Source organism: Aythya ferina, assembly GCF_964211825.1.
Source record: "Aythya ferina genome assembly, chromosome: 3".
NCBI classification, from domain to species: Eukaryota; Metazoa; Chordata; class Aves; order Anseriformes; family Anatidae; genus Aythya; species Aythya ferina.
This window is the reverse complement of record NC_140298.1, coordinates 11557584-11584347: the sequence shown is the minus strand read 5'-3', so window position 1 is coordinate 11584347 and position 26764 is coordinate 11557584. Positions and strand designations below refer to the sequence as shown.

The 26764-nt window shown below is 38.4% G+C and overlaps 1 protein-coding gene across 4 annotated transcripts in view; it reads right to left on the bottom strand.

Annotated features, from left to right (window-relative positions):
* WDPCP (WD repeat containing planar cell polarity effector) overlaps positions 1-26764 on the bottom strand; it is a 148756-nt gene that overhangs the window by 52266 nt on the left and 69726 nt on the right. For all 4 annotated transcript variants that reach the window (XM_084516123.1, XM_084516124.1, XM_084516121.1 and 1 more), the window contains 3 exons: positions 18238-18847; positions 13203-13391; positions 10436-10559 (listed from right to left, as the gene is read on the bottom strand). In XM_084516123.1, coding sequence (XP_084372249.1) covers positions 10436-10559; positions 13203-13391; positions 18238-18847 — 923 coding nt within the window. The remainder of the gene's footprint in view (positions 1-10435; positions 10560-13202; positions 13392-18237; positions 18848-26764) is intronic.

Sequence of the window (26764 nt, the reverse complement as noted above, 5' to 3'; positions counted from 1 at the left end):
ACATATCAGCATGTCTACACACTAAAGACAGCTCTATAACAGAGGCCCAGTATCATCACTATGGCTAAGGATGAGTTGCTGCCTCTCTTATAAATCCCTATTGTATACATGTGATATCTCTGCAATTTCAAACTGGGGCAGATGGAAATTTGGTATTAAATTTAAGATAAACAGACTCTTTTCCTCCTTGACTTTCCATGAAGTATAGGGCCAATTTTCCCTCATGCCTGACGTTGGATAAAATGCAGTTTTTTAGTGCTAAGACTTCTCAGAGAATATATATTAGCTCAATATTTTCTAAAAACTGGCTGCCTGAAGATAAACATCTAATCACAAAATCATGGTGCAGGGCCAAATTTTGAATCAGTTTTTGAATTATATTTCCATTACAGTACACTTACACTGTTTAGGTTTGTCAATAGCAAGCTTCTTTGTTCATATTAAAATAATGCAGTGATAATGCCCATACAATCTCCACACATAACAATTCCATTACAGCAAACAGTCTCTAGAAGTTTTGTCAGGTGAATTTTGGCACATTTTGGGGGGAACAAATACAAAACTAATGAGTGCTTTATGCTTTTGCTGCAGGTTATCACATGCAAGAACGTCAAATGTATGAATGGCTGTTTGCTCAGACCAAAGGTACATCCAACCTAACATTTTACCAATAGCTAGGCACCTAGGAAGGGATATAACAATAGGGCAAGCATATGGTGATGCTTTCCTAGGTAGTCTCCTAGTCTCCAACAATTTGTGGTTGAGGGATTTGCTGAGCCAGAGGTGGTTTCTATGCTGGTATTCCTCAGTGAATTTCTCTTCCCTCAATCTTCCCTTTGAACTCATATACAATTCTATCATCCACAACATCCTGTGGTAAGAAGCTTCATATTTTAATTATATGCTATGCAAAGAATCGCTTTATTTTGAACCTGCCACGTGCTAGCTTTGCTTGATGACCCCTAGCTTTTCTATTAGAAGAAGCAACAAACAGTCATTTACTGTCCTCTTTCTCCCTAACACACATGATTTAATAGATCTCTATCTCAGTTGCCTCTTCTATAGGTTGAGGAGTTCTACTCTACTTAGTCATTCCTTTCACTAAAGCTGTTTCATGCCTTTAATCATCCCAGCTGTCCTTCATAAAGCTTTTTGAGTACTACTATATCCTTTTACAGATCATGGGACTCCGAAACTACACACAAAATTCACAGTTCAGGTGAACTGAACTTTGTTGTTTTGTTTTCTGCTCCTTTTCTAACAATTCCTGGCATTCAATGTCTTTTTGTACTTGTGCTGAGCACTGAACTGACTACCAGTTATACGACCCAATTCTTCTTCCTGAATAATTACGAGCTCAGACTCCACCATTTTATACATGAAGTTGAGTCACACCCTGCCACCTGCTTCACTTTGGATTTACTTACATTGAACTTTATTATCAGTTTTGGCATTATGTCACTGAGTCCTGTGAAGTTCTTTTGCTGTTCTTCACAGAAGGTCTTTATCTTTACTCATCTGAACGATTTAGTGTCATTAGCAAATGCTGACACCTCACTATTTTCTCTTTTTCTACATTACTTACGAATATACATGTAGATCTACTGTAGTTACAATTTGGTGACCTCCACTCAGCGAGACAACTGATCTTTCACTGTTTCTTACCTTCTAAAAAAATTATCAGCAAAAGGGGATCTTCCCTCTTATCCTATGGCAGCTTAGTTTCTTTAAGACACTTTGCTGAGATACCTTCCAAAAACGTCTTCTGTGGTCGAACTTTCCTCAATAGCAGCAGGATATCCTTTACTGACCATAACTACTGATATCAAAGAATCCAGAGTTTTATGAGACATGATTTGACAATACTGCTGACTCTTCCTGGGTACATGTTTATATGTTCATCATCTTATTAAAATATTAGTTTCTACTAATTTGACTGGTACAGAGGCTAGACTTACAGGACTATAGTTCTTTAGGTCTCTCCAGAATATATTTTAAAAACAGATAATATTTCCCATATTCTTGTCTTTAGTTGCTAACTTCATTTGAAATAAGAGGTTATACACCACAGTATATAGCTAAGCCATTTTATGCTTGACAGTCCTTAGAAATTCTCAAAGAATTTTATCTAGTGTTGTTCATATATTATTGCTCATCTACCTAGATTGTAACCCATTTTACTGATATTTCAACACTTAACAGTGCAAACTAAGAAGTGCCCCCATCCTCTCCTATCCAGGTCAACTAGACAAAAGGGGATTTCTTAAGAGGTCTTTTATGTCTATCTGATTTTTGTGTCTTTCTATAAACCTTTCTTCAAATATGTTTGCTAGTCAGAAACCATATTTGAGCACCTAAGATCTTTCTGTTAACTGGACAGTAATAATGGGATATAGGAACTAGCCATTTACAGTGCAAATCATCCAATTTATCTTCAAACAGCTCATTTTTACATGGCTCATTTAAGCTAATCAGATACGTTCCCTTTATAGTTAATTGATAGGGATAGGCACTGACATTTGATTGTTCACACTTACCCTAGACATCTCCCTTCGATGGGATTACTCATCCTTTCGGCGCCCACATCCTTCTACTAACTGCGGAGGCAGCCCAGATGAATGTGTAGGACATCTAAATTCTACATTATTAAGTCAGGAAAGGTGAGGTGCAACCCCAAGACATTATATCCAGTTATTGGACAATTGACTACTGCTGACTTGTTCTAAATCTTACTTATCACATACTTCCCTTAACAGGCTTTTCAGCTGTGAAGAACCACAAAAGGGAGCTCTGCATTTGAAGACTGGAAACCTAGGACTGCCTGACCAGTTAGCTCTTCCTGGGGGACACTGGATGGAAGAGGGAGAAAATTCAGAAAATTTAAGCTCTTTTAAGGAAGAAAAAAGACTGTTTTTGTACATAAAAAACGGATTACAGGTTGCCAAGTCCCGTTCTGTTCTGATCTGATGAATGGCGCTTATGACAGAACTGTCAGATGGCCCACACACAGGAAAGTGAGGTGTGATGATAGGGCTCAGGAAGATTCTGAAGATGAATGAAGGAAAAGTATCTTGGTAAAGAGATGTATTGGGTTTACATGGCAAGGTTTTGGTAGCAGGGGGCTGCAGAGATGGCCTCTGTGAGAAGAGCCTGGAAGCTGCCCCATGTTAGATAGAAGCCAGTTCCAGCCAGCTCCAAAAGGGACCCACTGCTGGCCAAGGCTGACCCAATGAGCAACACTGGTTGTGCCCCTGGGGGAGCCAATTTGAGAAAGGGAAAAAACACCGTGCAACAGCAGCTGGGAGAAAAGGGTGAGAAAATGTGAGAGAAAGAATCCCAAAGACACCAAGGTCAGTGAGGAAGGAGGAGGAGGTGCTCCAGGCTCTGGAGCAGAAGTCCTCCTGCTGCCCATGAAGAGGACCCTGGTGGAGTTGGTTGTCCCCCAGAAGCCTGTGGAGATCCCAGGTGGATGGCATATGGCCTGAAGGAGGCTGTGGAGAGCCCTCACAGGTGCAGACTCTGGGCCAGAGCTGTAGCTCATGGACAAGAGAAGCTGCCCATGGGGCGTGCTGGTTGTGAAAAAGTTTGTCTTCCCGAGCAGCCGTATTGAGGCCGTGAGGTGGCCACTCCAGGAGACACCATTAGTGACTAGGTGAAGTTGATAAGTAGGGAGTACCTGATGACACGCAAAGGAAAGCTGACTGACCTACCACAGCAGCTTAAGTATGAAGATGTGTTAAGAACTTTCTCCTGGTTTCGTCCATGAATATCTTATATTTTTGTTGGTATATTTTTGTGCTGTTTCTGCACTTGATGTATGCCCAAAGCCCTCTGGATTTGCACAGCTGGTACAGAAGGAAACATGACTTTCTGAGGGCAGATTATGAGTTATATAATACACACCACAGAACGATGGTCTCTATTTGGGCTCAGCTTCTAAAAGTATGAATATCAAAGATTAACCAGCATAGGGGGGATAGCCTTGGCACAAAGAACATTAGTCTGGCATGGCTATTCCATTTTCCTCTTTAAAAGTGTGGTCCCACGGGTGGAGACGTAGCAGAGAACTGGAGGAGGTATGGGACTCTGGGCCACCAAGCAGCCAGCTATCGGTGGCTGTGGGAAGCTGTAGCACAGCAGAGCAGCTCTGGGACTGCCCTAAGTGTGTGGGAGGGGACATCTTTCCCATGCTTCAAGCAATGTCTCCCATCAGGTTCAGCAGAAAATCTTGCCCAAATCTCTGCCTTGTGCTTCTTGTGCTTTATCTTCACGGGATTTTATTCTCAAGCAATTATGTCGTGTTATTTCCTCTTTTCTTTTCCTAGTATTTTGCTCAGTATATCATACATTGTGTTTGTCACTAGAGAATTAAATCCTGGAGCTACTCCTGTGGCATCAGAGCATCTGCCTGAAATCGGAACCTGTTGTGGAGCTGGTTTAAGAAAAAACTCATTAGCAATATAGGACTGAAGCAAAGACATTCTAAACTTTTCCTGAGATTTAAATATCTCTTTAAATGAAAAAATAATCTAGTTCCATTGAATAGGTGCCTTTATTTCTTGTTTCTAAAACAGGTCAAGAAGCATGACCAGGGGATCTTTTCATGTGCAGTTCCATCACAGCAATTGAAATTCTCATTTATCAGTGCCATGGCTATATGAAAACCTTTGGTTTTGATCGTTCTTACAAGATGACAAAAAATGACTCTTCAAAGTCCTCTCCAGAAGGTGCTACTTTAGTCAGAATGCGGCTACTGAACTTACTCCCGTAGAGATGAATTCTGTTCATGTGGCCACCATAGAGAACCTGACTGACATCAGCGGTCATTTTATCTGAAGGCATAATTTAATGCCTAATAGGTTACCTTATGAATATAAAAGACATTCTCAGTCCTGAACCGTGTCATCATTAATGTTTATACGTATTTTGTGACACACTATGTACCAATATAATTATAGATTCTACTTTTAGGGTGCTCTTTAAAAGGATCATAAAAGCTCTTTGCTCACTTTGTCCCTTAGTTCCATACAGTTGGGAACAAATCGGATTGGGAACTATTATGGTGTTGAGGCATTTTCTCACCTTTGATTTAGGGTCTTGTTTAGGATGGAACAGTCACAGTGCACGTCTACTTTGCAGACCGCACTGTAGCGATACAAGAACCTGCTTACCAAGGGTTAGTTAGAACTGCATAAGTGATGTCGCTGCAGGGTGAAAGAGCTTTATTTTAGCTTTTCAAAGGTTGTCTTGGAGGTAAGCGGTAACTGTGTCAAGGAATCATGTCAGGCTGCATAGCAGTACACTTCACAACTCTCAAATAGTGAAGTGATTGATAAGAAACCGTACTAGCTGGAAACAGATCTCCCCTGATGCTAAGGATCACGTACTTTCTCATCTCCTTTACCAGTTTTTATTTAAGCAAGACCTCAGTCAAGCTCTGTGTATAGATTTGTACTCACGAATGTTCTGCCTAACACGTATCTAAATTGTTCTTTGTGTTTAACCAACAGAATTTTACACTGGACACTGGAAGAGTACATGACGCTTCTGGGGTGAAGCATAAAAACAGTAACAGCAAAAATACCTAGTTTTCATTTTTGGACTTGTACAAAGCAGAATACTTCTGTCAATCCATTCAAAACTCCCAGAGTGGATGTGATCAGAGCTGTGCTTTTCTCTTGAAAGAGGCAAATGAACTGTCCTAGTATATAGAACAGAGCTTTGCTTCGTAGGGAAACATATTTGTACTTGGAACTGGTAGAAGGGGGATGGATAATGGAATTACCAGATGGGAAGGTCGACATGGTTTTGAATCTTAGTGTTTATCCAGAGGAAAAAACAAAACAAAACAAAACAAAACAGAAAAGATCCTTAAATTGTGCATTCAGAAGCACAAGAAGAGAACTATAAAGGAGGAAAGGGCACAGCAGAAGCACGGAGCTGGGCCTGCCTTCTAATTCCACAGCTCCTCAGATGCACTTCAGACTTCACTTTCCAACCCTGCCTTTGCTTCCAGCTCATGCCATATTTCTTCCTCACTGTCTTTCTGAGAAGGAGAGAAAAGTTTCAATGAAATAGAGCAGGCGCGTGTTTGTGCCTGAGTGTGTCAAACAAACAAGATAATTTCATGCATTAGAAAATATGACAAGTCCAATTTACGAATGCTTGATCAGAGGGAAGCAAAGCCATGAGTCAGCGATGCCGTAGTTAACGAGTGAAAAACTATTCCATCCCATTCCATGTTCTGTGCACGGCTAGATGAGGCTGTTATCCAGAGGCAGGAGGTTGTGCAGCCACTCCCCCATTACACAAATACACTTCGTAGGCAGCACTTAACAAAAGGGTGGGGGCAAGGAGGTTACAGCTCCCCAAGGCTGCCTAATAAATCCGCCTCTGCTCAACATTTTACATAATGATATAATGCATTATATTATTATAAGTAGTGACATCATAATAAAATACAGGAGTGCTGCTCAAGTGGCAAGGAACACCTAAGATATATTTTTATACTTGTAATTCAGCTCCTGTATTTTTTAATTATAGATAAGAATTTAAAGTGAAAATAATTATTCATTCCATAAATACTGTTGTAATGGATCCCTGGCATATAATTAAGAGGCCTTTAATTTTAATTTTGTATACCGAACGCCTGTTTTTGGAGGTATTCCATATTTTTTATTCAGGGCCTATACCTGCAAAACTCTGTACCTCTGTTTTAGTGGAAACTTGAAGATGCCACACGGATTACAAATGGTAAAACTTAGCGTTTGTAATGAAACATACAAATAACGTGGCCCTGTTAAAAGTGGTGCAAGACGGTTTCCTTCCTTCTAAATGCAATACATTTCAGTTGTGCCCTCAGTGTTTCTTGGCCCATTCAGGTTGCTGCACCATTTTCTAACCCGTAGTTGCAATACAGCTCTGTTGTTACAGAGCACCTTCTTTCTAAAGTGCCCGATACCTAAATGAGGGAACCTACCACCACAACACTATTTTTTTTCTGGAAACTGATCTTTTTGATGGCAGAAAAATACTTAGCCTATAATCTCACCGATAATGTGAAAATGGATGTCTCCAGTTATGTGCAACTGGATATAAAACCTTTCCGCCTGCAGTAAAGATTAAAATCATTGGCACATGATTATTACGAGGTGAGGATAGCCTTTCTGAAAAGGTGACTGCATTTCTCAATTCTAGTAAACACAGACACTCACATCTTAAAAAGTACAACAATAACTGGCACCTTTTTGGCAGACTCAGCAGGCAGGTCAAAGATTGTCTCAGCATGTAGAATGAATTAATATTTCTCTCCCAAGAGTGGGTCCTTCTAGAAAAGGCTTAAGGCAGATTGGTGGGGCATTCAAAGGAAAGCTGGGGGGGCAGGGGGTGGGGGTGAAGAATTTTGTTTATATGAACATTTTTCAGATGTAGATCTAGAAACATTTAAGCTTTTTAATGTTTTAATCTTGCATGAAAGACTCCGCCCTTCTCTGTCCACCCCTTATGCTCCTGGTCTCCACTATAGCCCACCCCACACATCCTACACTGTTGTCTGTTTTTCGCTCTGTACTCCCACTCTACCCTTTTGCATTACTCTGCATGTCCCTATCCCTCTCTTTAGTCCTTTGCCCTCGCTTCCTTGTTTTTCGCTTATGTTTCTAAGCCACATTCCTCACTCTTCCTACCCCACGTTTGAATTTTTGGCTCCCAGTATCTTTCAAATCTACATTTGCCTCCTGTGCATATGCTTTTTGCTTTCTCTGAAGCCCAAAGGAATTGCAGAAGTCCCTACTATATTCCAGGGAATATTTTTTGAATACCAGCCATACTTACAGTGCATGCAACTTAAGAAGCTCTATGTTTCCTCTGCTTCTTGTTGCAATAGGGAACAAAGTGATTATTTTGCTTTTGTCTCCTCTTGCTCACAAGAGAGTAACAAATGTATCCTAGTGCTGTGTCAAGTTGGCATTGACAGTTTACGGTGCATTTGCATTTAAGTCTTCTTGCTATTATTTTCTTTGGTCCTGTTTACACATCTGTGGAAGCACAAATCCACTGGGAAGAGTGGATCAACTATTTGTAACTAGCCAGCGAGTATTTAGTGCTAAATGAATAAGGGTAAAAAAAATAATAAAAAATAAAGAAAATAAAAAAGAATGAATAAAATAACAAGGGTTGAGACAGACAGCATAAAATCAACTTTAAATGCAGCCTTCCTGACATCCAGATAAAGTTGTCATCTCTGACAAACAGGTAGTGGGAAGACGATTCCATTTCCAGTACCTGATGGGTATAATACATTGATCCAAAAAGGCAAGAGCAGACTTTTCTTCCTGTTTTGAACCCACATTCATAAATGCAGGTTGGCAGAAGTGGCTGGCCTTGCTGGCTCCTTACAGAGGGACGTAACAGCAGAGGCTGCAACTTCTGCGTGCCTGGACGAATTAGTGAGCTTTGTGCCTCGCTGTGATTCTCCCAGACATTGCAGCATGCCTAGGTGGCTTTCTCTCACCCAGAACCATCCGTCTGGTTTACCATTCCTCCAGCAAATCTGTAGCACTTGCTTTTTAGCCTACATTCAAATCATTCTAGTCACTTAAGAAAACATCTAAAAGGAAATAAACAGCAATTAAGGCACAGCCACTTTAATACAATAAAGATCAGCTCTGGACATCATTTCCTTGCTTTCTATCAGATAAATCTCCCATTTTTGAACATTTCATTTTGCACTTAGATTATGTCTTCTCAGATAAGCTTTAAGCATTACCATCTGTTCTGCAGCAATCACATGATCCTATCACTTTGATTCAGTTGAATACAAATCCCTTTGACAATAGGGAAACAGCAAAACAACATCCATTTCTTTCAAGAAACTGCCACAACAGTAGATCGTTCGAGGACCGCTTTATAGCGGAGGTAAAACACACGGGGAGACCCTCCTGCACCCCTCCCATCTGTGCCCCATGCTGTCCAGGCAGCGTTCTGACACTGATGCTTCATGTTTGCTAGGGGGATTGAGTCAGTGTTTCAGCTGTGTTCAGCAGCCCCAAGGGCTGAAAGCTCAGCCAGGGCCCCATGCCTCTGCATGCCTGCTAGCATTTGGAAGCAAATCCTGAGTCAGAGGGAATACACCTTTCTCTAGCAGATGTAAGAGTGCTAGAGCTATTACACCTCTCAGCAATCTCTGAGGCATTCTTTCCGCATCTGTCCTCTGCAGGCAACTGGCCCACAGCCACTACAGTTGGCCACTGCAGCAACAGATCTTCCCTGCTGGTTTCTAGGAGAAAGGCAAAAGCAGAGCTTGTACCCTGTACTCTGGCCAAATCTATCAAGAAAACTCCAGTAAAAGCTGGTACATATTATGCAGATATTTGGCGCATTCTTCTGCTTAGAATAATTACCCCATTGGTACGGACCCGTTTAGCAGACAGGCGATCCTATTCAGACTCAAAATTTAGAAGATGGTATAAATTATTCCTCTTTTAGATTTGTAAGAAGCTCACACTGTACCACCAAACACACTGAACCATCAAAAATGTGTGAAGCACACACTGAACCATCAAAGAAGCTTGCAGTTCCTCACTTGGCATATGTGGACAACATATACAAGCTGGATGGAACCCAGAAAAAGGGCACGTTGCGAGTCTCCTCAGCATGTGCTCGACAAGTCATTACAAACATTTGGGTTATCATTCAGAAGATTTCTCCTTTTCACTGGCTGGATAATTATCAGAGGGAATGCTTCAGTTGTATTTGTGCTTGAACATATGAGCAGGTTGAACAGCTTATATTGATACTTCCAACAGATTGAAATTTAGGCTATTAATGTATTACACAATTATAGCCATATATCAGTGCAATATAAATCCTAGCTGAATTTGGTATTATGAATTTTCTAATGTCATACAACTCACAGATGAAAGCAACATTTCATTTTCTTGTATTTTAATGGTGAAGACTTCTAGACCTTAAAGTATACTGAAAGTGGCTGGAAAATGTCACTCTGAGGGTGACAATAACCAAACGCTCAGATTTCAAGGGTGCAAAACCAAAAACCTCTTGGATGATACTGTTCGTTTGCAATTTAGCATCTATTTAAAGTCAAGATTTTCTCCAAGTTTGTAAGCTGTTTCAATAGTTAACCTGCAAGCAGTTGGTGGATATAAATCTCTCAGATGCACACTATCTTTTTTCTATCAAGCTAAAAGGGAAAGAGTGAATCATTTTATGTGTATTGATGATAGAAGAGCTCTGAATAACATTTTATCTGCAATACCATAGTTGAAAGGAACGAAGTGCAAGTTAAACAAACAGTAACAATGAATGCATTTTTTTCAGGGGTGGTCCTCTTGGAAAATGTTAACCACATTAAAGTAGGTAGTTATTGAAATATGCAATTAATTTTGAGTCGATAGAAGTTGAAACTGTCATTCACCTGAGCAGGTGGTGGAAGAACCTTCTCGCGTATCTGCTGATGGGGTCCCTGTACTCCAGCACGGTTGTATCCAAGAGGGGTCTTGTTGGAGCATAAAAGGTTCCAAGGCTTGCCTCAAGCTGTGCTGTAGAGTTCAAACACAGCAGCAATGAAACAAGTGAAACTGTTTCAATTACAACAGGTTGCTCATGTTTGCAGTCAGTCAAATTCCTCAAACACTGATGCAATGCAATGTTGTTGTAGGACAGATGAAATTAAAATATGACAGCTTGTACAAACACAAATGTGCATATAAACTTTCACTTTGAGGCAGAGCTGACAATGACTTTGAGCAACAAAAGCTGTCAAAAAGATGAAAAAGTTTATAACACATCTAGTTCTCACCAGAAGCATACAATTAAAAGTGACTCATAAGAAAAATACAGTTTGAACAAGTTTGTCCAGTAGAGATCAACTCTGTTAGCTCAAATTTTCTTAGTCCTCTTAGGCAGACAACAATGAACTTCAGTTTTTCAGGGATTATTCTTATGTATTAGGTCAGCAGGTGACAGAACCTTTCTTGTGATGGCCTTGAGGTCTAAGGAACCTCCTTCAGCCAATAGTTCTTTACAAACTTTAAATAAAAGGGTCTAGAAACCCTAAGGGCTTGGCTCTCCTACAGCGTGTAGTGGTTGGAAACAGGATAACCTCCCTTGTAATCAATAAAATAAAGCCCTTTTGTTACAGAAGTTGTCTTCGCTTTAAATACTTTCTGACTGGTGTACTCCACAGCCATAGCTCTGAGCCATTTTGCTACATGTTTTTAATACAAAATTACAAGCAATGCAGGAAAATACACACTATGCATTCGTGTCCCACATGCTTAGCTGGGAAGAAATTTAATGATCAATAATATTTATGCTATATGACTTCTGCTTGACAGTCAACACATGCAAAAGTCACACAGTCCAAACAAAACAACTGACAGAAGTCTTGCTCACTCTGAAGGCACAGGGAGAATTTGCTGCACCAGCACAGGTTCTCCTTTCAAGGTGGTTGTGCAAATCGCTGCTGCTCATCAGAATTTTGTGGGGGCTTGAAAACCAAAATACAGCCAACCTATTGTCTCATTAGGCAGACAAAATCTCATTGATTTTCTGTTATTAGCGTTTGTTTGAACTAGCCATTTCTGTATTTAGCGATAAAGGTTCTTTATTTCTGAGCATAGTTACATTTTATTTTATTAGGCTTGATTGCACTAAATGTGCTAATAGTAGTGTGTTATGAACACAGGCAAACTGTTAGTAAATTAGGTTTTGTGTTATCTTAAATCTAGACAGTAAGATAAGCTGAACTTTAAAGGTATTTTCTTTCAAAGCAGCAGTCAATTTAGATTAAATTGAATACAGTGGTACCTCGCGAAAACAAGCCGTACGCTATTGCCATTGCTGTTTTCTTGACAGCATGTTTTGTACTTCAGAAATATTCCAACCTACATGGAATACGAGCAACTACTAGCACAGTTACACATTCATTAGATAGCCCAGCTTGATGTTGAAGGCAGAATAAAGATCTCAAAGATAACTGCCACATCGCTATAAATAAAAGGCCTCACTGGGTTTTTTGCTAATAAAAAAAAAAAAAAAAAAAAAAAGAAAACAAATTACTATGCCAAATTTGTTAGCATCATGTAGAATAACTCCTGGACAGAATAAAATTCTGTCTGCTGTAAACAGTGTTAGGAAGCCGCATGGGGGCAAACACACAGACATCTATTTATAATGTGCATATTTTTACAAGAGTGTTAAAATCAGCTTTTTTTTAGATATTTTTTTTTCCATAGGTCCTTTTAAAAGCATGTTTTATTTAGAATTGATATGCTATATTTGCAATGCAGAGATTTTTTAATCAGATCCCCCAAAATGCGATAGCTGATGGTTTGGCAGCAACGTAGGACACCTTGGAGTTTTTCTATCATCAAACGCACCAGAACCCTAAGTATTCTTTCTTGCCACAAAAGATGCCTGGTCCCCAGCTGTCTGCCTGCTAGACTGGAGGATAACACCTTCGCTAAATCAAGGCACTTCAAATCTTGAAGTCTATTGAGTTTCAAGATACACAGCAAATCAAGAGGAAGGCATGACACCAGGCTTCAGCAGAGACGAGGCTGAGCCTAAAATTCATCATTTCTTGTGAGGGACCCCAGCTACTACTGCAGGGGGCCAGAAGATTACAGTGAGGACAAAAGCTGTAATCCTAAAGGAGGCAGCAGAGGATAGTGTATTCAAAGCTTTTGGATCTTGTAGTGAAAGAATGACCCTTCATAAGCACCTTACAAACCATACTAAAATCTCTTGTCCCTGTTACAGGCAAATGTCCCTCCTTAAGCCAGTGCTGTCTCAGTATGATTATAAAACAAACATTTGAGGCCTGTATTAACTAACACTAGCCTGAATTAAGCTAAATTTATAATGTAATAAAGTTATAACATATATAACACAGTGTTATACATATTAACTCATGCGTATCCTATATATGTTAAAATATGCATTATTTTACTTTCACTATTGATAGAAATGTGAACTAGGATGGAATCAACACATTAATCTAGACTTTATTGAATTTATTTCTCTACATATAGCATTTAATTATGGAGTACCATGATCAAACGATTGTCTGGATTATCTCTATTGTCTTTGTTATAAACTAAATAAATATATCATCATAATCCACACAAGAATTACAAAGGCTCCACAAAAATACATTAAAAATATAATCAGTCCCTTACCTTCTCTGTCTGGTGTAAGCTTTTGTTTAAGAAGGTGATTGACAATGGCGCTCAAGCATATGTAACACTGACGACCCATCGTGTTCCAGTTCATGGTGTTCAGGACATTAATTGCCTCGTGTATCTCATCATAACGAATGTACTGGTGGATGATTTCCACAAGGCCCAGCTGTCCTCTCGTGATCACACCTTTTATAGGAAATATTAAAACCAAAGACTGTGTTATGAGTAGTGTAAAACAATAGCTGACTACTTTTCAGCACAGCTAAAAATAATTGGTGTTGGTTAAAATCAGAACGCTTAAGTTAATGATTTTCACTGTAAAATTTGTATGTGATATAGCTCCTTATTATCTTGGTTTATTTAGATTTAGGGTGCTTTGGACAGTGGAGAAAAGCTATCAGTGAACTTCACACATGGAAGATAGGGTGAATGTGGCCAATACCCGCTAGTGAAAAGATCACGTAATGAAGTTTGTTCTAAACATGGTAGAAATAGCTTATTCTCAGTCTGTTATTATTGTGTGGGAGGTAATAAATTCCTGTTCCTAGCATCACTTTCTTGTAGAGATACTGTTGGACAACAGTAGAAAAAAAAATAGCATCAGTCTCACACAAACTTACCAATGTATGCAAGTTTACAGCAGTCCAGACCTCAAAGACATTTTCTACTCCCTTTATTGCAATTGCTCTAGAACTAACTTCTAACCAGGGAACCAGGTATTTCTTCTGATATGCTGATATCATGAAAAATATCAACAACTAGCAACCTTTTGAACTTGTACACATGAAACCATGGTCTTGTTGCCATAAGGGAAAAAAAAAAGAATGACAGATTGCCCACTCCATGAGGGCATTCAGTCTCCGGCCAGTATTAATTAAAACAGATTCACAAATTTTTTGACTTGCTGGTCTCAGCTTCTAAACAGAAAAGATGACTGAAAAATTGCAGAGAGTAAGGTTTTTATCATCTCTGACTAGATAGATGATCATGTGCAGTAGGCCTTATACGCCACTGTAGTACTTTTTTTGTGCTTTGTATCACTGTGCAATAAATATTATTTATTGCTACTGCTCCAGATATCAGAAAGAGACCAGAACAAACCTACTGTTTCCCTCTCACTAATTAAAAACATTTAAAAAACAACAAAAAAAAATCTCAATCTACATTCTGATGGTGTTTGTCAAAATTAATTTCAAGGAAAAAATTATGAGGAGAAAGGGAACAAGCTGATTTTCAAAATGAATTTTGGAGCCGTAGGATGGCTAGTAAAAAAAATCAGGTAACAGAAAAAGCAGACATGATATATAGAAAAGAGATCTCAGAGAATTTTTGTAAACGTTGTTGTGAATATCATTTGTGACAGAAAATAAAAATAGAGGGGAAAAAAGTGCAGGGAAAACATCTGACTATAGCTCGAGGTGAGGTAACCTGCTGAGAACTCGCAAGTACAGATCTGATGCTTTGGGGGGGGAAAAAAACCTTGTATACACACACACACACATATACACATTTGTAATAGAGAAATATTTAATTTTGTAGCATTATTAAAGTAAAAGATATGTTTGTCTATTGTATTTCAGTTAATATTTGCATATATTAAAGTCTATGGACTTTATACAGTGCAATAGCTATGTTTAATGAGTGCACATCTGTGATAACATCTAATTGTTATAGTAGAATTTATTTGTCTTAAATGTTTCATGTTTTTAAAGCACTATATAAGTTGGGAAATCTTCACATTAATCACTAAGTGAAGATGAAAATACTTATTTGCATGCTAATTAAATATAGCATTATATTTAAAATATCTTTCTAGGCCAGCAGCACTGAACCACTGGCACCAGTACCAACTTTGGCGTTATCCAAGAGCTGGGTTGACATCAATGACAAGAAGCTGCAGTGCTTTTAAAAATGAGTTTGGCATTAAACACTAAAAATATTTGCCATTAATGTTTGAGGGTAAATTTAACATGAATCTTTTCCTGAAATAAATCTAACTAGACAGCACAACACAAGACTCACAAATCTTGTCCAAGATCTTAAAATGGCTGCTGGAAGTTAAAAATTTATTTGCCTATTCTCATAGTTGACATAGTTAACAGATTTTCAGGGGAAATGGTTCAAATAATGTTGATGTAATTTATAACTGATAAAAACAAAGGACTAGCACTCCATGAATCCAAGAGAACAGACATTACCTAGAGTGCCAGACATACATAGTGATTTAGTAAAAATATGCAGTTCAGAATCAATTACATGGCTTGTTTTCAATTGCATTTTATGGGAGATCTTTCTTTGCTTGAAGAAATTAAAGAAAATGCTATGGATGATGCAGTATCTGTAGGATCCAAAAATCCTTTTTTTTTTTTTTTTTTTTTTTTTTGGAACAGCAAAACCAGAGGTGTTTCAGGTGCCAGTAAGAACAGTTTATTCTAAAAAAAGTAGCTGATTACTATATACAAAAAAAACAAAACAAAACAAAACAAAAAAAAAACACAAACATTCAAAAACTCTACAGTATTGCCTTGAAAATTTTCTGTGTATTAGTATGTAATTCTATTAACAGAAAAATATGTTTTAAAAATAACAACAAAAAAAAAAACCATAGTAGCAATTCTACCCTCTTCACAAAATTAGAGGCCAAATGTAAGACATATGTGCTGGTTCAGCAGTACACCCTTAAGGGAAGCCAAATTTTAAGCACGTTCACAGCCTCAAATCCACTTTTGACCTATTCTGTTGACTGAAGTTACTCAGCTGGGCTGCTTTCTGTGTTGAGTGCTCTACTGCAGCATGAGGCACAAGAGCTACACTGCATAGCCATGAGTTAATTACAGATTTGATTTCAGTCCTGAGTGCCTGGATTTTGCTGCCATGGACCCCTAAAATTCCAGTATAATTTATATTTGCATTATTTCTTCAGCAGTGGAGATCTAAAAACTGCTGAGGTTGGGAAGAGAGGCTGACTGTTTAACACAGCATTGCCTTGGTAGTGTGGAAAACTGAGTGGTAAAGCTGAAAATCAGGATGCAATAGAGAACAGCATGTTTTTGCGCAGTGGGCTATAGAGGAGGAGGGAGGGAGGGATAGGGAGGGCTTTGCCTTCTTCCTAGAAGAGATTTTACAGTAATTATACAGAATGAATTTTCAACCATGATAACTTTCAGCTGTAGAGGTCAACATCTTCCCATTTGGATGCTTGACTTCTCTTGGGTGGTGCGCTTCCGGGCAACCTACTTGGGAAAAAGAGGTGACAGCCAACTCACTGCCTAATTGATTTAGGAACGGTGCCCAGGGAGACAGTCCAATTAAGTTTACAAGCTGGCAATTAGCAGGAAAGGCCTCTAAATCCCTGCACTGAGAGCCTGCTTGCCTCCGTAAGAACATAAATGTGCTAAAGATAGCAAGGGGAAAGCTGTGCTTTCTGGAAAGCTGTTGTGAGTAAACCCCACAAGGGAGGACTGAAGAAAAGCAAGGTAGATGTGGGTAAAGTGCCTCCTGCTTGACAGGTAAGAGGTAATTTAGAGTTGTTGTTTGTTTTTTTTTTTTAATGGCCAACATGCACAAAAACATCAAATAGATGTTTTAATTAGTGTTCTGGGGTGCTCTGCAACTATTAAACCTGTCATTGAACACAATGCAGCTGAATTATCTCAAAATAAATGGTAATCTGTAAACAGTTGCTTTAATAGTAATTTTGGATAACAGCAACAATCTGGTTCAGCTCTGTTTAAAACTGTATAACTGTAAATCGGTCCAATGTTTTTGTTGGTGACATCCTATTATAATAATCTATCTTTTTGCACTGACATATGTAGTTAAGGTTTTGTAAAATCAGACTTTAAAATGTTCAGGTCTGCATTACTTTTAGACATTTTGCCCAGCCAAAAAGCGCATTCATGACTTAAACAGTAAGAGAAAGTCGAGTTTCATACTTCACTGTCACCTAGTTTTTTAAAAAATGGGCTTCTTCCTAATCTCAATAGCTTTACACAAAATAGTCATAAAAACCTCCTGTAAAGATCTACAAAGGCAATTCTGTTTTCTTGGACAGACAATGGGCAAAATGCTGAAATTTTCCAGGATGAGTATATTCGAAATGGCTGACTGCCACGGTGAAGCACTGGGTTGGTAGTCAGAAGATTTAAGCATGATTGTTTTTTTCACTCTCACACTGGGTCTGCACCCCTGTAACTTGCTTGACTTGAATGGAATGAATACGGTTCTCACTGATGATGAACCACAGGGGTTTTATTGTTAGTTCAAGCACTGACTCCTTGTGTAACTTTTAAAAAGCCTTTCAGCTTTCCTTCACCCTTGTTATTCTGTTTGTAAATTAAGAGTTAGTTACGCTTTTACTCTCTTAAAGCCTCCTTACATCTAAAATGAGAAGTGCTACATAAATTCTAAGTTGTGTATTATTACTTTTTCTTTTATTCACAACTGGTAAATTAACTGAGAGGCCAAACTTTTCTGAAGGTTATGAAAACTTTCCTTCTTGGGTGAAATCTTAAAGGGAAAAAATGGTGTAATTTCATGTACTAAAGTCAGAAATAACAGAGTACTGGGACAAACACACATTGTAATGGAAAAGACAGTTGCATCATACAAAACAACAATTAATTTAGGAAAGAGATAGCATTACTATCCTATTATGACATATAGCTTATTTTGGGATGTCACAGGGATTACTAGAGAACGAATACAATTCTTATAATTGCATACTACAGATGAAAATAATTTTCAATATGAGAAATTGTTATGCATTATTAGACTAGCAGGGAACATAACAGGACCCTAATACAAGAAATCAGGATCCTACTCTGCCAGACCCCACAAGAACCGATACTAAATAATTGTGAAACGTGTTGGACTCCTTGGTTCACATCTTCAGACATCATTGGAATTGTGTGCTTTCAATGCTTTGGTAAAATATATCTAAAATTAGGATGTTTACAAGCTACCAAAAACTTGTAAGGTACAAATGTTTCCTCAAGAGCCTAAGTTTCAATAAATGTGCTCAGTAACTTACCTAGTTTAAAGCGAAGTACTCCTAAGGGTCCTTTGTCAAATCTAACCAACAAAAGATCATGGATATCTGTGCCATCAGTGCAGGGAGATGCACCTTGAGCAGCAGCCCAGTGGATGTGGACAAGGCTGCTAGATGTGTCAAAGTGTTTGCTGAATTGCAAAGTTGCCTCAGGTGAAAACTCTTCTGCCAGCAGCTGAATTTTAACCGGGGACAGTGCTGTGTCAAAAAGCTGCAGCTCCCCTTGAGAGCTGCCAACCACAAATATGGCTCCAGAAGGGTGGTAAGTCATTAAAGCAGGCAATAGTTTTGCTTGGGCTAACAGAGTCACTTGGTTGTAGGCGTCATACAGAATCACTGACGAATCTTCACAACCCAGGACTAGTTTGTCTTCTGTAACATTTCTGCAACAGCTGATGGCCTTTGATGGCAGTGGTATTCTGATGACTGACAAACACTGAATTTTGTTCCTAGCACAATCGTAGATGCAGCTGTCAGCCATGGGCTCTTTGTCTGCAGAGACGGAGTGCTCGACTATGTGAACCCGATAAGGTTCCTTGGTGCTGAAGTGAGCATCGAGTGGATCCCATTCCGTACGGACGTAACTCTGAACCTGGAAAAAATCCAAAACACTTTGGTAGTAGTTTGTAACAGTTTATTCTTGACTTTAATGGTTTAAAAAACAGACTACTGACAATACGTTTTCTCATTGCTCAGTAAGCTAAAACAAGCACACGTTTTATAGAGTTGTGAGGCTTTTCAAAGGTTTCTTTTTGTCATATAGTTTAAGCCATATCTGTTTGCTCAGGGAATACAACAGTCAGTAGAATAGAAGATTAAAGAGGGGATGGTCCTAGCAGTCCTACTGGAGGAGAAATGAGCAGCTGACACATCCAAGAATAGCTGATTATTCACAAGGAGGATGGGGAAGAAATTCCCAAATTTCTCGAAGTTTGTAGTAGGTTACTGTGAGCATCACATGTAGAGCATTTTTTATCATTTGCTCTGGGCCATGATAACAGAAAATATACTGTAGTGGTAGCAACATTGGCATGTTTAAACAATGTGTACTGTACATTGCCAAGCGAGTAGGTGGTAGATGCTCTTTGGTGCCACAGAATGAATTTGTGATAGTAGAAAATGGGGACAGTTTAGGGGTACTTGAAGGCTGAACAAAATGGAAGACTACAAAGGCAGAATATGAACCAAAGAAAACAGTGGGCAAAGAAAAAGAATTTGTAGTGTGGAAGCATGCAAAATGCCATAAAATGATGGAGGCAACAGTAGAGTCCAATGAAGTTTCATGGTCTACAATATGTGTGTTTGAGAGAGGTATTGGAGAGATATTGTACAGGACTGGAGCAGGGAGTGATGAAGTACCAGTGGTAAAAAAAAAAGTTACAAAATGGCTTCTAAGAAGCTATTTCTCTGAAAGAGAGAGAGGAAACCAATGTCTCCAGAAGAATAAGAGTAGTGGAAGTTGGTCAGAAACATGCTGGTGTTTGTTCATGCAGAGGGAAACAGTGAAAGGAAAATGTCAAACGGAGCCAAACCCCACCCTCAGGTATACCGATAGCATTATTCACACTATAAATTATAGCTGCTGACCTGCCACTAAAGGCCCCTTCTTTTGAGTCCAGGTGGTATGCAAGTACTATTTACACAGGAAGGGGTAACAAAAAGGGAGATGGAGGAAATCTGGAAATTTCAGGCTGAAAACAGAAATGCACACAAAGTACTCAAGCAGTTTAAAGTTGATTTCCACAGATCACTAGACCAACTGAACATACAACTTAGCCTTTCATCTTGCAAAGGAGGAGAATAAGAAATGAAGTTTTTTTGGCATACCACCCATTACTTCAGAAGCACATAATGAATTTATAAGCGAGTTATTTGGGATGCTGATCAGACTGATTATGATGTTTCATTCTGACAGTTTACTTATTTTGAGAGTAAAAGGGCTTCTTTTGCAAGAAGCAGCAAGAAAAAAGGATTGTTGCCGTTCTGTGGCTGCAAACCAGCTGCTTGTTAATACAAAAGTCTTAGCTAGTATAAGATGTGTAGTTAGGGACACAGTAAGAACTACTTAATAGGCAAGAAACAAAATATTGGATGCGAAAGCATCTAATACAGAAGTCAATGCACCCATCTTGTGAAAACCAGGGGAGCTGATTTCAAACAAGAGTAGCAATCAATAAAAAATATACCAAAAAGGAAATAAAAGATGAAATCAGTTATAAAGGCTGAAAACCCTTTTCTCACCTGCTCCAATCGCTCACCAATGAATTAGCCTCTGCAGCTAGTCATTTAAGCCCACAAAACGTGCAGTGGCTACTGTGCAGCGGTTTGGTGTTAGAACGGCTTGAAATGTGTAGCTTATTAGGGTGTTAAATTGCATAGCAAGGCAACCTGTAAAAGAGGTTATTGTGGACAGAGGATTACTGTGACCACAGAGCTCTGTAACCCCAAATAAAGACAAGGTGAAGTGTTATTTGTTCTGCAGTTTTCCCTAAGACTATGCATAGAGACCCAGATAGCTGCCTTTCAAATATGTGAAATAGAAGTCTTGCCCAAGCAAGTCTTCAAAGCTTCCATAACTTCAGTGAAATGAGCCTTGAGGCCCTCTGGGACTCAGATTTCTGTCTTCCTGTGGCAGGTTTCAATGCACTGCATTATTCACCTACACATTTTGTTCCCAAACCAGTGCTCTTCTCTGGACATCTCCTCACAAGCGACAAGAAAATCATGAAGATACACACACTAATCAAGCATCTGAGAGATGAAAGACTGAAAGCACTGTTAAATTCTGAAGAGAGACTGGCCTTGAAGCTTAAGACAACAGAGAGGAAAACATGGGAATCGTGGATTTTTCAACTCCATAGGAGTGACTACTGGAAAACAGCAATGGAAATAGTAACAGAAAAATAAATGTTGTTATCTGATCATTTGAAAGTCAGCAACCAAATGGAATACAATTAATACTTTTGTTCTGCCATGATAGAGCAATAGAGGGACAAAATGTTGCTCATTACCTTGAATTTAAAATAAAGTAAAACCTTCTAATTTGGAAGGCCTAATTTAACGAGCCATGAGATGAGAAGCTTCCTACCTGCATGTAATTTTGAAAGCAGATCCTTGAAATGAAGTCTTGGGTAGGGCTGGTTGCTGTATGCAGAGAAATTCTACACTAGGGAAATATTCCTGAGAGGAGAGGAAGACTATTTGCTGTATCTCAAAACAGATGTTTTAACATACTGTTTAAACAAATTAGGCTTAAATGAAAGTTTTCTAGAGACTACTGTTCATATTCTGGCTGAAAACAAGAGAAACGCTTTTCCTTAGATTGGAACCGATAAAGTGCTTCTCACGCGTCAGTGGCCTCATTTGCCTCTTGGAGGAAGAGTTGCAAGCCGAGAGACCTCTTTGTTCTGGTTTCCTGTTTTGCTGAATGTAACTGGTATTTGGCACTCTGAGGGGGAAAAATGGATATTCTTTCATCTGAGAGGGAAGATTTGAGTTTCTCTGACAGGAATTACTTTTATTAATAATTCTTCATGCCACTAACTGAAGAACTAAAGCAGAGACATGCCACTGCAGAGGCATGTTAATGAGGCTAAGATAACACTTATGAAAAAAGTGTTCCTTACAGTTGGAAGCTGGAGAGGGACTCTTTATCATGGTGTGTAGTGATAGGACAAGGGTGAATGGCTTTAAATTAAAAGAGGGTAGACTTAGTTTAGATATAAGGAAGAGATTCTTTACTATGATGATGATGAGGCCCTGGCACAGGTTGCCCAGAGAAGCTGTGGATGCTCCATTCCTGGAGGTGCTCAAGGCCAGGCTGGATGGGGCTTTGAGTGACCTGGTCTGTTGGGAGGTGTCCCTGCTCATGGCAGGGGGAACTGGGTAATTTTTACCCAGTCCCTTCCAACCCAAACCATTTTACATGTATGATTCTATGAAACACAGACTAACAATCAAAACAACTTCTTTTTTTTTTTTTTCCCCCCCAAGAAGATGGTACACCATTACCTGCCAATTGTTTATCCATCTGTTAAGTGGCCACATGCTAGTAAATGTTACGTACATAATGCTTTAATTTTCCATATGAAGGAATCCACTGGGATTCCTTCCTGGCAAGCAGTAGTTCTGAACTCTCTGGAACTCAAGACTGGAATATTAAAATCACAATATATCCTCCAGTTAACAAAACCAACATTTTTGCGAGGAAGGGGAAGGTAAAACTGGAGGACTTCCCTCAGCAGTGGGTAGGACAACTGTCAGAATTGTGGAGCAGGGGACAGGGCAGTGGATCGAAAAAGACAAAGCCATAATACCACACAGTGACACGTATAATCCTATTCAACGTTAAGTGCTTTCCATAAATCTTGGACCAAGCACTTAGCCTTGGAATTCAAATGAACGTTTCTGGAAGTACTTTGCACGAAGTAAAACCAATTACTTTCTGTAAAATAAATACATTTTTCTTAAAAGTGCTTTTTAGTTTTGAGACATGCATGTTACAAAAGCATAGTAAATGTATTTAAATACTGTCCACGTAATTTATGCACAATTCCCTTATCAATGCAGCAATCAAGCACCACTGATGCACATTTATAGCATTTTCCCCTTGCAGTAATCAACAGTACGAAGGATGCTATACATGCCAACTTCTCACACCCAACTCAGAAATCGTAATAATCCAAGTCAAGGAATCTGTTAATTTTTGTAACTAACAAGCCTGAATTATGCTAGTTAACATACCTTCTTTCTTTTTATGTGTGAAAAAAAATAATAGCACTCGCTTGTGTAAGCAGTATCGCTCTCTTTAGTGCAAATCTTTGAACACTTAAAATTGAAGTATTTTGCATAGAGTACTGGGGAAGGATAAAACCCACATATCAAAACAAGTATGAGTTTAAAACAGTAGTTCTTAAGCAGAAAATTGGCTTACCAAGTAGATTAAAAAAAAAAGAAAGAAAACAAAAGAAACAGAAATAAGCTTGCTGTGACTGGATTGTGTGCCTTTCAGATGAGAAAAATGTTTGATTTATTTTATGGATGCTAAAAAAATGCTTGTTTAATTTCACACAGTGAGGCTGCAAATAACAACAAACACTTTAATTAGAAATGTAAAGTGCGAAGTGTAGTGCACACTATGGTAAAATAATTTTAAAGACAGCACTGTGAAGGAGGAAGAAAAAACCCTATTTTTAAACTCTTCTAAATAAAAATGCACAGTTCCTACTCCAACTTACTTGGCTGCATTGCATTTACAGTCCCACATGCATTCTTATCTAGATCTTCAGCCAATGTTTAGTTTTTATTTTCTTTCAAAAGTTATCATCATAATATTTATCCTGTATTACTCATTAAACCCTTAACCCAATGTGACATCAAGGATTTTACATTCTCTGCTCTATGCATGTGAGAGGTATTTCAGCTATTCAGTCACCTGGTAGATGTTTCTCTGAGTAGTACAGTAACTGTAGGATAGCTCACTCATAAAAGGTCTGCTGTATTTCACAAGTTTGTGGCATAGTGTGGAGGAAATAACTATTACACCTTGTGGGAGAAAGAAAAATAATGTTCTCTCTCAGGAAAATTATTTTTTCCGCAAGATTGAAGTATAATTTCAGTGATTTGTACTAGCACTAAATGGAGTGAAAATAAACATGGTAAAGACAAATGCAAACTACTACAGTAACTGAGCCTTGGCATCATCACCTCCTATTAATTTATGTTTGCTGTTCAAGTTGATTTTAACATGGCTTTCTCTCAAAGCATTTAATCCAAGGATGATTTCAGATCCGATCTTATTTATTCACAGCAAATTGTTTGAAATGATTTCTGGAAGATTCTTCTTCTGCTTTCAAAATCAAAATGCCAGCATTATCTCTACAGGGAGACAATTTAAATAATGTCCTTGATCATTGGTACTTCGACAAAGAAGAAACAAACAAACAATTAAATAAATAAATGGGAGAATGGATGGGTTTACCAGAGAAAACCAATACATGCATGAAAGCAGACAAAGGTTCAACAAATACACCTGCAGCAACATGAGTGCACACACAACATACATCACACACCACTGCAGTCATATGCTAACCAGAAAAACATTATTATGTCTTCAGGGGAGGATTCCTAATCAAATCCTACAGCATTTAACAGAGCAAATACTGATCTCTGGCAAACAAACAAACAAACAACAACAACAACAACAAACCATACAGAATGAAGAAAGTAAAAGAAGTCAAGATTTGCAAGGAAAAAGTTGTTTTTGTTCTTAAGGGGATAATGTCTAATTTTAGCCTAATAGTAGCAAATCTTAAGACATGAGGCCATACAGCACAATTCCAAACATATTTATAAGGTATTTAAAATGTAAAATGGATTTGAAATGCTGCTTAAGTACACCATAGCCCAAATACTGTAAGTGAATGTGAATCACTCCAGAGCATAATGTGTAGTTAGAGGATATTATCATGACAAGGGGGTTGGGTTGTCTTGTCCCAGGGCTATTCCTGTCCTCCTCCTAACAAGCAGTCTTGGGGTGGACAGCAAATACCGCTCAGAAAATTCTTCCAGGGAGGAAGCAGTATCATTTACATTTGCTCTGCCACAACAATAAGTGTCAGTACCTGGCAGATCTCTTTGTGGTTTCTGTAGGTCAGAACTATTGTGCTGTAGAAAGGCTGTGGGTAGCACCCATTCATTTCCTCAGGCTTGGTTTTCTTTTTCATAACCCCAAACAGCTAGACATTTATGGGCTTCTTTTTTGATAAATTCCCCAAATTGAATCAGCTCATTCTTCTTCTCATTCTTTTGTTGACAGTAATCATTTATTTGGGAGAAAACTCACAATATTGGTCAAGATATGATAAATATGCATCTACTTTAAGGCATAACAATGGCATGACAGCATTTTATTCCAGGTCTATATCTGAAGAACACTATAAATGGTAAGATAGTAGAGGAAAAGAGAGGTAAATAATCATGTTTACAGAAACACTGTATTTTTTTATGTTACCTGACCTAGAGAGTAACTGTTCAGAAGCTGTCTAAAAATGCTAACTATATTTTGGCTCTTGTTTAAGCTATTCCATGATGCTCAGAATTTAAAGGTGTTAAATTAAAGTTCCCCTCTAAGACTCTGGAGGGTAAAGATGTACTTAAGTTAATTGCAGTTTGGGGATTGATGCTATTTCTAGAGCTGCTGGGTTACAACATCCCCTGGTCTGTGAAGGGAAATGTAACTACCACCTATAAGTGGTACTAGAGAAATCAAGGAAAAAAAAAAAAAAAAGAAAAAAAACCACAGGATTATAGTTTGCATGTCATGGATATATAGGAAAAACATATAGGCAGAGTGTCTTGAGCTTCCAAGAGATAAATATGTGGGACAGACTAATTTACAAACAGGAAAAAAAATAAAGTTATTTATATGTGACTGAATTTTCCTTACCAGTGGCATAGTACTTAGTATTTTGTTGACAAACATGGGAAAAAAAATCATCTGAAGAGTTTAGAATTAAAACAGACAAGTGCAGACAAAGGATGAGAAAAAGGAAAGCAACGGAACAGTTAAAATGGGCTGTTCTGCTTTTTAAAATAATTTCCTTATATTTATATTACAATATGGGCTAAATTAAAAGGATTATGAGTTTAGGCCTAAAGGCTCAGTGAATGCTTATTACCCTTATTGTGCTAAGCACCAGTGATGTGCTTGGGACTACACTAGACAGACTCAGCCCAGAGCAAATTAAAGTCTAAACCAGAAAAGGATAAAACAAAGTGCACTGAAAGATGCAGTGATGCTGTGTTTTGGAATCTCCTTATAATATATAAAATGGAGAAAGCTTTAAACCAAATGGGTAGTTTCTGTGAATTTCATAGAAGAAATGAGTCTTAAAAAAAATAATCTCAGAAAATAGAGATCTCAAAATGCTATGTTGAAATTAGGGAGCATCCTGGAAGAACATACAGAGATATGGCAAGGAAATTAATGGCACGGGAATGTCGCTGTCAGAACCAGGACATATGGATGTTATAGTAAGAAATTAGATCCAAGCTGTTAGTAGGATGACGTTTCATAATATGAAACTCGCACAGGAGACTAGGCTGCAAAAGCTTACAAAGTACAGATGTATGTTTTAACTACCAGAGTCATTTTTATATGTGATTGGGCACAGCTGCAGGGGAAATTGAGAACTGCAGGTGTGTATCAGGCAGAAGAGAAAGATGAGTCAAAGATGACCACTAGTGGAGAGAGGTCAATTGAAAAGAAATAAAGAAGGCAGAACTGGAGGTGATTTAAACTTAAATTCTACAGTGATTAATGACAGAAATAAGAAAAGCTGTCTCAACTACCTTTTCTCTTTTGCTTTCAATATACATAGAAAATCCCAAGGGAAAAAAACCCTCACTGAAATTAATACTAGTTATCAAAGTAATAATTCCAAGACATTAAAACATTTACATTTTCCCAAATTAAAGAGAAGAGAATGTTGTTTATAAGCGCAGCTTA